The 15,551-nt window shown below is 43.2% G+C and overlaps 1 protein-coding gene across 1 annotated transcript in view; it reads left to right on the top strand.

The window, feature by feature from the left end:
• LOC306851921 (transformation/transcription domain-associated protein-like) overlaps window positions 1-15,551 on the top strand; it is a gene marked incomplete at its 5' end in the record, with an annotated part of 106,299 nt that overhangs the window by 80,072 nt on the left and 10,676 nt on the right. Inside the window, 5 exons of the mRNA XM_079388431.1 lie at window positions 469-670; window positions 5,576-5,737; window positions 12,268-12,358; window positions 12,450-12,649; window positions 13,474-13,735. Of these exons, the coding sequence (XP_079244557.1) occupies window positions 469-670; window positions 5,576-5,737; window positions 12,268-12,358; window positions 12,450-12,649; window positions 13,474-13,735 (917 nt within the window). The remainder of the gene's footprint in view (window positions 1-468; window positions 671-5,575; window positions 5,738-12,267; window positions 12,359-12,449; window positions 12,650-13,473; window positions 13,736-15,551) is intronic.

Raw genomic sequence — 15,551 nt, 5'->3', positions numbered from 1 at the left:
AAAACAAGTACAATGTACTTAATGTGTTCATATTTTATTGTAAAACACTGCTATTGAGGTGGGATATCGGTAAGGTTAGGGACAGGTTTGGTGGTTTGGGTAGGTTTAAGGGTGGGTTAAGGTGTAAGGGATGGGTCAACAATGTAATTATAATTGTAATTACCGAAATTAATTACAGATGTAATTGCATATAGGTATTTTTTTTAAATATTAGTACAATGTAAAAATGTATGTAAACAATAAATGCATTGTACCTAATTATTAATTTAAATGGAAGTACACACAGTAGTTAAGGCCACCTAATATAAAGTGGGACCGCCTCCTGTTTACCAGTGCACCACTGGCAGAAATTTTACTGACTCAAGCTTAATGCTCCAAATTGCTCATTCTTTGCATTTTTGAGATTTCTAGATTGTAATGGTCCAAAGAGACAAATTCCCTTCTCATTTGAATTGTCTCTTCTTCCAGGTCAGAGGAGGCAAATAAGGCCTTCTCTGCTGCAGTGCAGATGCATGATGTTCTGGTGAAAGCCTGGGCTATGTGGGGCGACTACTTGGAGAACATCTTTGTCAAAGACCGCCAACCCCACCTTGGTGTCTCCGCCATTACCTGTTACTTGCATGCCTGCCGCCATCAGAACGAGAGCAAGTCACGTAAATACCTTGCCAAGGTATGACCTCTTTTCTCTCCTGCTAACCTCACTGAGGGAATGAGCCAAATGGTTTAAAAATGTGCGTAAATCTAGTGGCATTTTTTTTTTATATACTTTATGCATTTATGATGTAAAAAAAATAAGCCTACAAATGAATATAACATGTACAATATTATTCATTTTCAACACTCATTTTCTGTTATTTACTTTATACCATTAGGTTAAAGGCAGGGTAAGCAATTTCTGGAAGCCAATGTTGATATTTGAAATCACCAAAACAAACACGCCCCTACCTTGATAGCTCCGCCCCACATATATGTAGCCTACGCAACCCAGGCAACGATTAGTTCTGTGAAACATAAGCCACTTTTTCACTGAAATTACCTGGAACAATATAATTTCCCCCAGACCTGTTGCTGTCTGCGTTTCCATCGTGGTCTAAAGTACCAAGAAGATTAGCCAAATGGTCTGGTGACGTAACGTTAGGTCTGCGCGCATTTCTCAAATTTCAGTATGTACTGAAAATCAAGTATGCAAATTTCAGACTTGCATCCTCGGTAGTTCGGACTTCACGAGTTAGACTCGGGAGTGTGAGCTCCCGTGGACGGAACGACGCAAGTCCGGTAATTCTGCAAAGAGCAGCGTACTTGATAACGTCAGTCAGGCTACTGCAATCTTCCTCACTGTATTTACAGACAAAATATATCAAACACCATTTTCATTTTCATTAAACATATTAATAGAACAATAGAATAAAGACCAAAGATTACCTGTTAGATTTACCCAAAATGAATTATATCTTATGTTTATCCACTACAGAGACATCAGGGCCAGCGGCAAATGTCAGAAGGACTAGCCGAGGTTATGCTCCTCTCTTCGGGATACATGAGCTGATCGCGTGGAGCTCACGGCTCCGAAATCGGCGAAGCACATTTTCAAATAGGCGCTGTTTTTTTAATAAATAAATCGCAGATTTCAGTTTTAAACAACTATATTCTTGGCTGAAATACACGCGTCCGGTGTAGATAGACTTTAGCTGTTGCATCGTGGCGCGTCCAGTGTAGATACGATTTACTCACCTATCGAGAAGAAACAAAGCAACCTCGGCATCCGATCGCAGGCCTTCCGCTCCTTGAGTTCTCTCCAGCGCTGGAAAGCTGTTCCGATATTTACACGGGTCCTACTTCTTGCCTTATCGTTCCACAGACGTTTTCCTCTTTTGTTTTTTTTATCCACCACCTCTATATTTCTGTCGCTCGGCTTTTCACTGAAGGCTCTTTCCTCCATTTCACGAGTAGACATGCCCCTTAATGCTGATTGGCTACAAGATTGTTTTGGGACTCGGCCCTGACGTTTTTGAAAAATTGCATACCCTGCCTTTTAATGGTATATTTCAGATAATTAATTATTTTTGTTATAATTAATTTTTAGATAATTATTTTTAGTTTGTTAATGATGATAACACTTATAGCCTGACCTTTGTAACACTGCTTAAAGTCTGCTAAAACATTCAGTGAACTTTCCCATTGATTGTGATTAGTAAAAGTAGGGAAGCAAGAACTATTGATCAGTTGTACTGTGTAAGGCAACATGTATTTAGAGGGCAACATGTATTTAGTGTTTTTCTTGTCAATAACAGGCAAAAATGGTTGGCAGGGATGCACAGAGCATGTCATAATGGGATAGCATCTTTTTTGACAGGCCTGTAATTAGTTTTACCATTAAACCCATTTACCATAACACACAGGCAAACTCAGTGCTCATTTGTGGTCCAGTAAACCCATTCTACTCTGATGGCTTTGCTAAATGGGGGCATATCTGTCACCGTGTGCCATTTCTGAATTAATGCAGCTGCGACAGGGGGACGCACTGCATTCAGACTGATGAACCTCCAATGATGGATGTAATTGTTATTAGACCTGACGATGGGTTTTGTATGTATACTATATACATGGCAGTCTGCTCTCTGTCGAGTAATGTACGCTAGATCAAACAGCTCCATTTGGCTTTTTTTCTTTTTTTCCAGCATGGGTTTGACTGCGAGGAGCACTTTAGATTGTGTCTGGACTGCTGCTGGCCACTGAAGCTTTAGAGACGGTGGCATAGTTTACACGTGATTAATGAGAGTAGCTGCTCGCTGATTATCAGTAATTATCCGTAAGCCGTGTAGCCCAGGCTGGCCAGTGCTTAATGTCTCCATCAGGCCTCAGCAGAGATGAAGGTTCATCTTTTACCATCCCACTAGCCACCATAGCAGAGCCCCACCAACAATAGCAAAAGAAGACAGCAGCTGACTCGTGGGAGTAAGGTGGGCGAGATGATTTTACAAGCCATTAAGCCCTGGAGTAGCTATTTCCTGGAGCTGATAGCCTCATCTTCAGTCGCTGACATATAGATTTAGTTTCAAATGAAAACGTTACCTGGTCATTCACAAAGGTTGAGGAACATTTTATCCAAACTGATTATTTATGAATGCTGACTTGATGAAAACTTGACTTTCCAAATTAAGAGATTTGTGAACAACTGTACATGTGCTTGAAAAGAGATTATGCACAATAACAAGGAAAAAGTACTCCAATCAGGATTTTTAGACATTTATTCAGGGCCTGAATTTCTTTTTTGAGAATGAATTCCCCTCTTCCCCTCAAGGTGACTCTTGTGAGAGGGGATTTTTTAATTTGAAGGGTGGAGGGGTCATTTTTCAAAAATATATATTTATCTCACCTAAATGTTTGATCATGTAGTGCATTTTTGTTTTTACAATCGTGCAATAGCGTACACACAGCACAAGTCTGATTTTGTGAGCTGTATATGAGGTGGCCTTTTATGCCAGGTTCACACACAGGCCTACTCCGTTTGCAGTGTGTAAGCAGTACTGACTGTGCTTTCACACAGGAGTCTACAATTGATCTGTGGCTGTTTACCACAAACATTTATCCATTATTTTGATTTCAAATCCAAACATTGTCGCTGAAAATGCTTTTTCAGCATTGTGATTATTTTTTTTTACACAGTGCAGTAATACAATCTTTCATAGACATGTTTAAACACAATAAATATAAGCAAAGCAACACATTATTCAATGCTTTTTACTTTTGCATTTACTTCTAGATTTATAGATTAAGTTGCTCAAGTGGCAATTCATTTAAGCTACTTTTCTTACATTATCACAAACTTGGCATAAACAGTCAGCTCTGCTGCCTTTCCTTTTGTTACAAAATAAATCTTTATTACAAGCAATACTGTAGTTCACAAACTGTTTTTCTACCTCCACTAGAACCATTTATTATTGCCTTATATAAAAGTGCTCTTTCCCTTTAAACCTAGACAAAATTACATGTTGACTGAAACAGTAGACTTTAATTATATGCATTTATGGTGTTACTAAATTTTCGTGTCAATCCATGTTCATATTTACTGCAAACAATGCGCTGTGACTTTAATTCAGCGCATGCAGCGGAAACAATCTCTGCACTGCTGCAGACGCACCGCTCCTGGAATGCACTGCCGGTACGCAGCCGTTTTCAGTGTGAATGCTCTAATCCATTATGATGAGCGCAGGCACAATACGCACTGCAAACGGATGTGAACCTGGAGGTGTGTGTTCATGAGCGCACGGTCTCCAGGAGAGCGCGCAAGCGCTGAATGGTTTAAACACTGGCAAGAATTAAAAAGAAATGCCATTTATAAACTATAGTGACACGATCCTGCCTCGATTGTGCATGTGAGAGTTGCTGTCAACTGTTCAGCATGCAACTCTTATAGTTCAAGCCGTTTGCACATTTTGAGAGAGAAAGAGAGAGAGCTCGCGGTGATTCACGCTTTTTGTGAATTTACGTCTGGTATAAGGTTTTCAAATTAAGGGGAGACACTGCAGGCAAAAACACAGTTTTTTCATGCACCTGTCAAATTTGAGATTTTGGGCTTTTTGATTTTTCATAAAGTATTTTTTCAGACTAGTGGAAAGAAAACATCCAAAAGACAGTGTTAAGTGTTTCTTTTATAGCACTTTATCTATTTGTGTCAATAGATGTCAATTACAATACATATTTTTAAAGGCAGTTTTCTCAAAATGAGTTTTCTCTCCTACATTGAGCCATATATCTCCACTTCAGTAGCACTTACACACACCAAACTTTACATCTTTATACCTGTCTATATCTTGAAGGTTTTTACAGAGGGATTTGTTCATATATAATTTGCTTGATTATATACAACATTTATTCCCCCAAAAATTTTGAAAATTAGTTTTTTGTCTGTTCTAAGTATTTTTTGAATTATGGAGTGACAAAATGAAATACCCAAAATCCCCTCTGTAAAAACTTTTGACTCTTAATATGTCAATAAAATGAAAAGAATTTTGAAACCAATTTCATCCAGTGTTTAGATTTTTGTTCTAGAAATGTATGCAAATTAGCGCATATTTCATTAAATAATGCCTCCTTTGCATATTTAAACCTAACATTTTAGAAAGCTTGTAATACAAAAAATGTTTGCAATTATCAATGTAATCAATCAACTAGGTAAGTAAGGTGATAACTATTAGTTAATCTTTTTACCCTATTCACCTGCAGTGAAATATGAATTGTACCTCACCTTCGGTATTATAATTATTTCACCCTCGCCGGACAAAGACTGAGACAAATCACAGCAGGCGCATCATCAGCTTGAGATCGGCCTTTTTAGAGACCGCCAATCAAACATCCCCAAGCGATTATCGGCCGATAGTTATCGGTGACCAATCAGTCGGAGCACCCCTATTAAATATAAAATGATTTTTGATTTAAATAAAATGTCAGTGTCATATTTCTTTATTTTACAAAAGTTCTGGCTATTTCAAAGAAAATTTGTAGATTAAATTTTGTCTTGCAGTTGGGTTTATAAAATCAGAACTGTTGCCAAAAAACCGTCTCTGTTCTTCAGGTGCTGTGGCTGTTGAGTTTTGATGATAAGAACACATTGGCCGACGCTGTGGACAAGTACTGCATTGGAGTGCCGCCCATCCAGTGGCTGGCCTGGATCCCTCAGCTTCTCACTTGTCTAGTTGGCTCAGAGGGGAAACCTCTCCTCAATCTCATCAGCCAGGTTGGATTGCTCACTACATTACCTTTTTATAGTAGCACATTCATGCTTGATATATCCATCTAATCAAGATTAATTTAATTTGCGAGAGATAGTCTGCAATCAAGACCCTCTTTGTCAAATTCATAGTTTTGCCAGTTTCCTCATTTATTTATGCAAAGCATTGTTATTGGGTTAATATCAAACACTCTCCAACTGTGGGAACAGAACCGCCAATTAAACAAGAGACTAATTTGCCCTCTTTGATGGAGTACTATTTCCAAGCCATTTAAAAAGCTTCTGAACTTCAAAGAGGAAACAGCTGCTCCAGGGGCCCAGAGAGAGGGAGAAATAAGGAGACGGAGAGAGAGTTCTGTGTACTTAACCCACGTGAAAAGATGGCGAAATCCCCCTCTTATTCACTGACTTGTTCCAAATGGCTTTTGCATGCAGCTCGGCCACCTCTTTTCTCACGTATACATGCCAGACCAGCGACTTCTAATCTCTCCATTTCAGCACTGATGCAACCGGGAAAGTGGAAATGCTTCACTTTGAGATTAAGTACACTTGAGTCCCTGATAAGCACCCAATGAAATAGATATGTTTGCACACCATAATCTCAATTAATGGAGTTGTCAAGGCTGTTTTAGGGATGACAAGTCTCCTTGTTGAAGGATCTTTTGGGTCTGATCTAAGGCAGCGATGACGAGTGAAAGGTAGACTTTTTGTAAAACTCTTGATTTTCAAGTAAAATCTCCAGCGGATGGAGCACCTTTATTTCAGGTTCTGAATTATTTAGCTGTGCTCCAGTTGGTAGGATGTTTTAAAAACGTTTGGTGAAATATTGATGAAGGTGCGCTGTGGGGGTGCCTTGAGATGAAACCGAGGCGAGAAAAATTCAACACCTTTATGCACACAGACACCCATCACATGCACGCGCACACACACCCTAAAATATGATGAGACTTCTCCAATTTTAGGGATGATCTGTCCCCCGTTGCATCGTTCATTTTTAATGCGATACTTAACAAGCTCTTAACAGAAGGTCCTGGCCATGGCTGCCCATCTGACTCCGAGGTGTCTCTTTACACCTAAAGGCCAGCCTGCTTTCTGCCGTCTATTTGACGAAGATCGTGTTTCCACTCTAATGGGCTGCTTGAGCTGGATGCTGTGAGACCTGATAGGGGCTGCGGGCAGTTTGAGAAGGAGCGTTGTCTGCCGCCTCCATATTTGTCTTCACCCCCCACACACACACACTGATGCGGACAACATTCACACCCCTCACGGATATCGCAGTGCCAGGGGAGAAAGAGGAGAGGAACAAGTTGATAAGCATGTTTTTGGGACTATTACATAACAATAAGAGGATCCAAAGATTGGGTTATGAGTCAGACTTCACTGTCTGTTAGATTTAAACTATAAAGACTAGGAGCATTTTTCTTCAAAAGATGTGAAATAGGCCTCACAACTATTCATATTTTAATTGTGATCACGATTTCTGATTCTCATGATTTATTAAGCATAATCATCTGCAATATTTTGCTGGTTATTTATTTATTTTTATTTTAATTTGGCATTTGCATTATATTGGATTGGTAAGAAGCCTCTAGAAGCTTTTATGGTTGCAGTGACCAGATGAGTGGTTGCAGTGGTTGCAGTGACCATTCGATGCCTCTAGTCGAATGGCTCGTACGCCAATGGGGCATTGAAGGCCCAAAGAAGAGTACGCCAACATAACAGCATCCACTATCCACTTAGAGTCTCTGCTTCGTGACCGGGTGCCCTTTGGCGCAGTACAGTGGGTAGGTCCCATGTAGGGGACGGTAAGGGGCCGAGGCGGATTCAGCCTCTTGGCTCCCCTTAGAAAGCGGACAATTGCATTGTCTCTGCCCACTGATTGGCCCGCTATAGGTGCGTGAAAGGCCGCTATAGCTGATACGAACACCTTGAGTGTAGAGGGAGAACGTCCTTTATCCAGCAGCTCTTGCAGGAAGGACAGAATCACCGCTAACTCAGAGGTAGAGGGGTCTTCACCGCGGTTTAGGCACCATTTGGAGAAAACCGACCATTTAAGGGCATAGAGGCGTCTCGTAGACTGGGCTCTAGCTTCAGAAATGGTGTTCAGCAATCACCCTGGGAGGCCGGTAGGCTCCCATCAAGCGGCCAAAGGTGAAGGGCCTACAGTTCGGGATGGGGGCGCCATAATGATCCGTTCGCCTGAGAGAGAAGGTCCCGTCTCAGGGGCACAGGCCAGGGGGCTGCGGTTAGCAGCTGAGTCAGCTCCGACAACCAAGGTTGGTTCTCCCACAAGGGGGCCACCAATAAGACCTTGTGTCCTTGTTCCCTGATCCTCCTGATGACCTGTGGAATCAGGGCAACTGGAGGGAATGCATAAAGGAGGAGGTTGGGCCAGTTGTGGGCCAACGCGTCCTTGACATTCGAATAATAAGCTGGGTAGTAAAAGTTGTCTTTTGGAGGTGAAAAAGTCTACTTCGGCCTTGCCAAAGATCTTCCAGATCGTCTGAACCGTCTGCGGATGGAGCATCCACTCTTCCGAGGGGACTTTGCTCCGAGATAACACATCCGCTCCTTGGTTCAGTCTGCCCGGCAAGTGTGCTGCTCTCAGCGAGCGCAGGTTGAGCTGAGCCCACTCCAGAAGGCGCTCTACTAGAATGAAGAGGCGTTTCGAGGAGAGACCTCCCTGGTGATTTATATAGGACACCACGGACATGCTGTCTGAGCGGATAAGCGCATGGTGTCCCATTTAGCTCTGGCAGGAAAAACTGGCAGGCTCGACATACTGCTAGCATCTCTAAGCAGTTGATGTGGAGGCCTTTCTTCGCCTTCGACCAAATGCCAAAGGTCGGTTCGCCATCGCACAGCGCTCCCCAACCTGTGCTGGAGGCGTCTGTCGTGACAACTTTCCTGTTGCAGACCATCCCCATGGTCACGCCCTTTTCCAACCATTGTGGGTTCTTCCAGGGGGCCAGGGCTGTCACACAGGCCTGGTTCACCCTGATATGCAGGCGACCATGTCGCCATGCGTGGGGTGGAACCCGTGGTTTAAACCAGCGCTGAAGGGGTCGCATGCGGAGCATGCCCAGCTGTAGCACCGGTGATGCTGCGGCCATGAGGCCCAGCATTCTCTGAAACGCTTTGATGGGGCAAGCGGTGCCAATCTCGATGGAGGCCGCAAGCTTTTGAATAGCCAGAGCGTGTTCTGGCGCTACCACAGCTCTCATTTGAACGGAGTCCAGAACTGTTCCCAGGAATGATACCCGTTGGCTGGGAAACAGTGCGCTCTTGGCAAAATTGACCCTGAGCCCCAGGCGCTCTAAGTGGGGTAGATTCACTTAGAGCGCTTAGACCAGTCAGAGGTAGTTGCACCTCTGACTGGGCCAGAATGAGCCAGTCGTCGAGGTAGTTGATAATGCGGATTCCCATCTGTCTTAGAGGGGAAAGAGCCACGTCCATGCACTTCGTAAAAGTGCGTGGGGCCAGAGACAGTCCAAAGGGAAGGACCGTGTACTGATAAACCACTCCCTCAAAGGCGAATCTCAAGAATCGTCTGTGATGGCGGGCTATCTGGACGTGAAAGTATGCGTCTTTCAGGTCCAGAGAACGGAACCAGTCCTCTGTGCGAACCTGCGAGAGGATCTGCTTCACTGTGATCATCCTGAACGACCTCCTCATGAGGGCGTGATTCAGGCGTCTGAGATCGAGGATGGGCCGGAGGCCGCCATCCTTTTTGGGAACGAGAAAGTAACGGCTGTAAAAGCCTGATTCGTTCTGAGCTGGAGTTCCCTGAGAGTCGCAGGATCCGGTTCAGACTCGTCCATAGCAGCGAGGAGTTTGGCCTGATAGACCTGTAAAACCACCATAGAGTGAAGCGCCTGTCCAGTTGAAGTGTAGGAGCGTCCAGAGAGCGCTGAAGTGGTCCTGCATGGCTTGGACGGGTGGGCGGCTTTTGCCTTCCAGCCGATGGCAGTGGGTGGGCAGAGGTTTCGCAGCCACTGACTCATCCAATGGAGGCATCTTGTCGTACCCTTTTTCTTCAGCACCGTCAATTGTAGTGAGGGCGGATGAAGCAGAAGTACGGAGGCGGGTGGAGTAGGGGGCGTGCCATGATTTCGTCAGCTCGTCGTGAACTTCAGGGAAGAACGGCGAGGGTCGCTGGCGAGGGGCCTGATGGCGCCCCGGCAGGAACCATTCGTCAAGACGGCTGCAAGAAGGCTCCTCTGGTGGAGACCAATCCAGTCCCAGCTCCTCGACCACTCTTGAGAGGACATGGAAAAATTCGGCGTCCATCCCGGGTTTGGCAGCGCTGGGTGCTGACGAATGCGGGAGGGTGGAGTCAATAGCTGAGCCCGACAGCTCCTCGGCATCCGAAGCTGCCAATGACATGCTGTCATCGGCCAGCTCTTCGTCACTTCCCCCGAACGAGACCAGATCACTCGCGCTTACAGAGGGACGCTGGTCAGGACGGGAGAAACCTTTCTCTGTGGCGATGGCGAGGCACTGAGATCCTCTGCCCCGCTGTTTTTTCCTCACAGGTCCCTGGGAGGAAGAAAACGGGGGGGCGCGAGGGGCAGAGCCGCTCTCTGAAAAGAAAGCGATCCGCGAGCACAGAGAGGCGAGACTGATGTTCTCGCAGTGAGAACAGTCAGAGGCAATGAGCGCGTCATCTGCGTGGGATTTTCCCAAGCAGGAAACGCACTTGCTATGGCTGTCATCGGCGTGCAGGGAAGGCCAGGCATTTGAAACAACGCCCCAATTTGCTCTTTTAGAGAAGCGTGAGATATCGCCGGATGGCGGCAGCGAACGAGACCGGGCTTCTGTGGTGCTAGAGCGCGAGGAAAAGGTGGCGTCAGCTTGCAGGTGAGGTCGCTTGTTCAGCTGCGAGGCATGTTCGACGGCGAGCAGGCTTCCGGGATCAGCGAGGGCGAAGTCGTCTTCGCTGAAGGAGAAGAAATCTGAGGATCCTATGGCAAAACGGCCGCTTGTATAGCCAGATAGCCCCGCCCATTCTGGCGGGCTTCGTCGCCATAGGCTCGTGCAGCTCTGCTGCCGACCCATTGGTTCGTTTTATACACACTGCATGAACCAATAGGCGTGCAGTTTCACTGCGTGATTGAATAAGACTTCAGTTCAGGAGAAAAAAGGCTTTTTCCCATAGCGTCTTTAACAAGACTTGGTACGAGTGGAGTATCGACAGGGAACCCTCTTTTTAGTTGTGGTATGCTGTCTCAGTCTAAATTACATTCACACTGGTGTTTTAGGAAGCCAAACAAATTACAATATAGGAATAACAATAGTATAAAATTGTTATTATTATTTCAGTAATAGCCATATTTTGCAGTTGCACTTTAAAATAAATATTTCATAGGTAGATTATTTTTGCTTTACACTACATTAGGGAAATTACAATACTTCTTTCCTAATTTCTACACTTGAAAGAGATATTTTGAATTTGGACTGCATTAACGTTACCCATTTAAACCGCTAGCTGTCAGGAATTCATACTGCACTTTTAAGATTTTATTTTGACAGAAGTGGCACTAGAGTTATTATTTTGAAGAAAACTCCAGCTTCAATGAAAACATGCTTATAAAAACGCATCTTACTACAAACTACTAACTTGGTGGCCTTTACATTCCCAAATGTGCGCTAAACTCACAGCACATGCAATAAACGAGTTCACTGCATTCAGTGTGACCTGAGCCATTCTGAGGCGTGGAAAACACTGGATCACGAGCTGATTGTCTGAACGAAGTGTGCGCTTCGCAGAAACCATATTGTGCTTTCAGTTTTATTTCACTTGACAGATATTGTGCCCAAGCATAATGGCCCAAAACACAACTTTTAAGACCTTTAAAAACTACACTTTTTGCCCAGAAGACCTATTATGAAATATTCATATATAAAAATTTTATATATTAACAGAAAATGTACAGAATTTGCAATTTATTAGGTTCCCTCTCTTGCATCCAATTGGCATACAATTGAAATTAATTATTTTAAGAAATTAAGTTACTGCCTTATCAAAAATAGCCATTTGCTTCATGATTATGTAACACAAAAAATTTTGGGTTTTGTATTCTTGCAAAAATGTGTCCTATATCGATATACTGTTATTGTGCTGTTACTTGTAATCATACAACCTTACCCTACTGTTAATTTAAAAAAAAAAGACTTTTGTCCATAGTGTCAACGTATCAGTGCCGTTTTGATAAATACACGATTTTATGGGCTAAATCATTAAACAGCCTGAACCTTCTCTTTGTGATGCTGTTTAAGGACACCGCAGATCTCTGAAAGGGAGAAAGTGTACACTCGGGCTAAGACAAGCTTTTAGCGAGTGTCATATTGAGCCATGGTTTTAATCTGCTCTTGATGTTTGTCCATCTCATTGCTTTCCCTCTACGGCTTCATTTTCAAAAGCCTGCACTATCACAGAGAAGTTTCAAAGCATGTCAGCACTACGTTTCTCTTGCTCGCTCTGACCCGAACCCGCTGGGACGATCTGAAATGTAACCTGGGACTGTTTCTTTTAGGTGGGACGTGTATACCCTCAAGCGGTGTACTTTCCGATCCGAACCCTGTACCTGACGCTGAAAATCGAGCAGAGGGAGCGCTACAAGAGCGGTATGATTTTTTTTTTTTTTTTGAGCCTTCACACAAAGTCCTACAAAAGTCAACTTTTTCCTTCATGTGTTGTCATTTCTATTTTCCCCAGATTCTGGCCAGCAGCAGCCCAGTTCGGCAGCTGCCCAGACCCACTCAGCATCTGACCCGGGTCCCATCCGTGCCACTGCTCCCATGTGGCGCTGCAGCCGGATCATGCACATGCAGCGTGAGCTCCACCCCACCCTGCTCTCCTCTCTGGAGGGCATCGTGGACCAGATGGTCTGGTTCAGAGAGAACTGGCACGAGGAGGTGAGCGGTTTTATGTGTTAAAGTGAGTGTTTTTTGTATTCCAGGAGCGAGTGGCTACCTCTTAAAGCACATCAGCCCTTAGCGCAAGTTAAACATGACATGAATGCGTTTTCTGTCTGGTTTGCTTACGTTCTTTAGTCTAACACCACATGCTCTCGTACACGTAGCTGTTTTCAGAGGGCCGGCTAAGCAGATGAAAGCTGACAGAGGGGAACGATTGGGGCTCAGTGAGGCTGAAAAGTGGTTTTGCAGCGCAGGTGGACATTGGCGCTCCAGTGCTAATCGGGCTTTGGCGAGGGGCTTGCCGTGATTGATGGGTGAGGGGAGTGTATGTGGGGAGATTGGATTGCCGTGACAGGACTGATGCGGTGATGCGTCGAGACTGGACAGGGACGCAAGAGCCCCGTTCCTGTGGGACACTCGGCGAGAAAAAGCAGAAGAGGACGGGAAAGGGCGAGGAAAGAAAGTTTAGCAAGGAGAACTGGAGGATGAAAGAAATTGGCATTGAGAGAGCTCAGTGAAGTAAAACAGGGTTTAATTTTCCAGACATTGATGAAGTGTAGTCCCAGTCAAATTAGTCTGTTAATGGCGATCTTCTCTTGAAGTCTAAGCTTAATCTCTGCAGCAGAGACCGGTAGAGGCGGGCTTTTACAGATCTCTCTGGTGAACATCTTCGCCTCTGAAGGATTTTTAGTATTATCAAAATGGCAAATTGGATTGAATATGCGGGAATGGTGTTATCCTTCATGGTAAATTGATAAAGACTCGTTAACCATTCATCCTCGTCTCTTGGTTTCTCATTTTTCCCTCATTTCCTTCCATAGGTTCTGCGGCAGCTCCAGCAAGGACTGGCTAAATGTTACTCGGTGGCATTCGAAAAGAGTGGAACTGTGTCCGATGCTAAAATCACTCCGCATACACTCAACTTTGTAAAAAAGCTGGTCAGCACGTTCGGCGTGGGCCTGGAGAATGTCTCTAATGTGTCCACTATGTTCTCAAGCGCTGCCTCAGAGTCCCTGGCCCGGCGAGCTCAAGCCACCGCTCAAGATCCTGTGTTCCAGAAGATGAAGGGCCAGTTCACCACAGGTCAGAACATTCACAATTCCTGTGCACATTGTTCTACATGGAAAAATGTATTTCAGTTAAGTGATATTTTTACACCTGTAGTTTATTGAAATGCAGCTTTCTCCACATCTGAAGCAAAAATAATAAGCTAACGTTATCATACTGTGTGTTCCTACAGTTACACAAAACCTAGAAAAATCAGGGAAATTTTGATTTTTCAAGCCTGGAAATGTTATGGAAATGATCAGAAATATATAATTTTTTATATATATATAAAAAAAAGTTGAAATTTCTATAGTCAATAGCAATCAATTATTAAAATATTACTATATAATTATTTTTTTGAATTTCTCTTTATGATTTAAAAAAAAAATTAACTTTTTTTATTTTTAAGAAAATTATCTTGTCCTTTTTTCAATTCCTTGTCATGGCAACAAGTTTTTCCATTTAATGTTTTTTTTTTTTTTTTTTTTTTTTTTTTTTTTTTTTAGCAGAATATAGCAGAAATTTTTATTATTTAGTTAATTATTTAGTTTAATAACAATAGTCAATCGAAATTTGTCTTGTGATTCTGATCTCTGAAAAATCTCAAAGTCAAACCCTACATTTCTTGTTTTACTCTGAAATGTCACGATATAAAAGTTAGTTAATTGCGAATGCTCTTTCCTGTTTAACACAAAAGCACAGATAAAATAATTCAAGTGAACTGAGAATGAGCTGTCACACGTGGACTTCTCTGAAGTGTCGACAGAAGTCTAACTTGCATGCAGCGCACTTGAAGGATCTCATCCCCTGTGCACAATTACACATGCTCTCACTCTCGTTTCTGTTCTGCATAACCACTTCTGCTCAGTTAACCACAGGCCTCTCCACCAGACTGACTCGGAGAATAATTGGCTCTGTGAACCATGTGATTAGATTTAATGGGAAGATGACTATGGGCAGAACCATGTGTGCATATATCAAGGTGCTGTTGACTAAAGAAATTACACAGCTTTAGGTAAACGTGTTTACCAAAAAATACTACACATGCCTATTATGTGTAGATTTTTTTTTTTTAAGAAAAAAGTAGGCAAATGTTTTGATTTTTCAAAATGTTTTGTATTTAATTTTTTCTTTTTATTATTATTATTATTATTATTATTATCATTATTATTAGTTTAATCAGGTAAAGGGGGAAGTGTGTAATTTCTGTTACTTCTGGTACCAGGCGAAATTGCAAACATGTTTGTGCCCATATGCTCCACCTGTCTTCCTGCATTCCAAACTATTTTTCCAGTGTTTCTGAGCTGTTTGGCACATTTTTATGGATGTAGTTTTAAATAATAGTCATCTGTGTTTTTTCTTTTCTTTTTTTCTTTTTTTACAGAAGGGAACCACATGCAGTTTTTTTTTTTTGTGACTTTACCTTTAAATCCCAAATGTCCTTCACCCCCCCTAAGATGTTTGTTTAAATCTCTCTGAGTCGGGGAGAACTTGGCACGGCTCTTTGCTGAGGCCAGTTTTGTACACATTGCCCTACAATAACCTTCCAGTACCCCCGGTGTAGACCTGGCTCTCAGAAAGCAGAGTATGTGTGAGTCGAGGCGTATGTTAAAACAAACCCCCCCCCCCCCCCCCCCCCCCCTCAGCTGTCCTCTGCTCAGGAGAGCAGAATATGTTTATACTTCCCTTCCCTGTCCACCTACAGTCTCTACACCTCAGTAAACTTTGAATCCTGGAGCTAGTGCTCTCGTTTGCTTCATATGAAGCTCTATCCGGAGGCTTGTGTGTGTGTGTTCATGGCCTTAGAGGACTGTTAAGGTTGTAAGGGTGTAAAACAGATGTTGTGGTGCCA

The sequence above is a fragment of the Barbus barbus genome, assembly GCF_936440315.1.
Source record: "Barbus barbus genome assembly, chromosome: 32".
NCBI classification, from domain to species: domain Eukaryota; kingdom Metazoa; phylum Chordata; class Actinopteri; order Cypriniformes; family Cyprinidae; genus Barbus; species Barbus barbus.
Note: the sequence above shows the minus strand (reverse complement) of the source record. Positions and strands in the feature narration are given on the sequence as shown.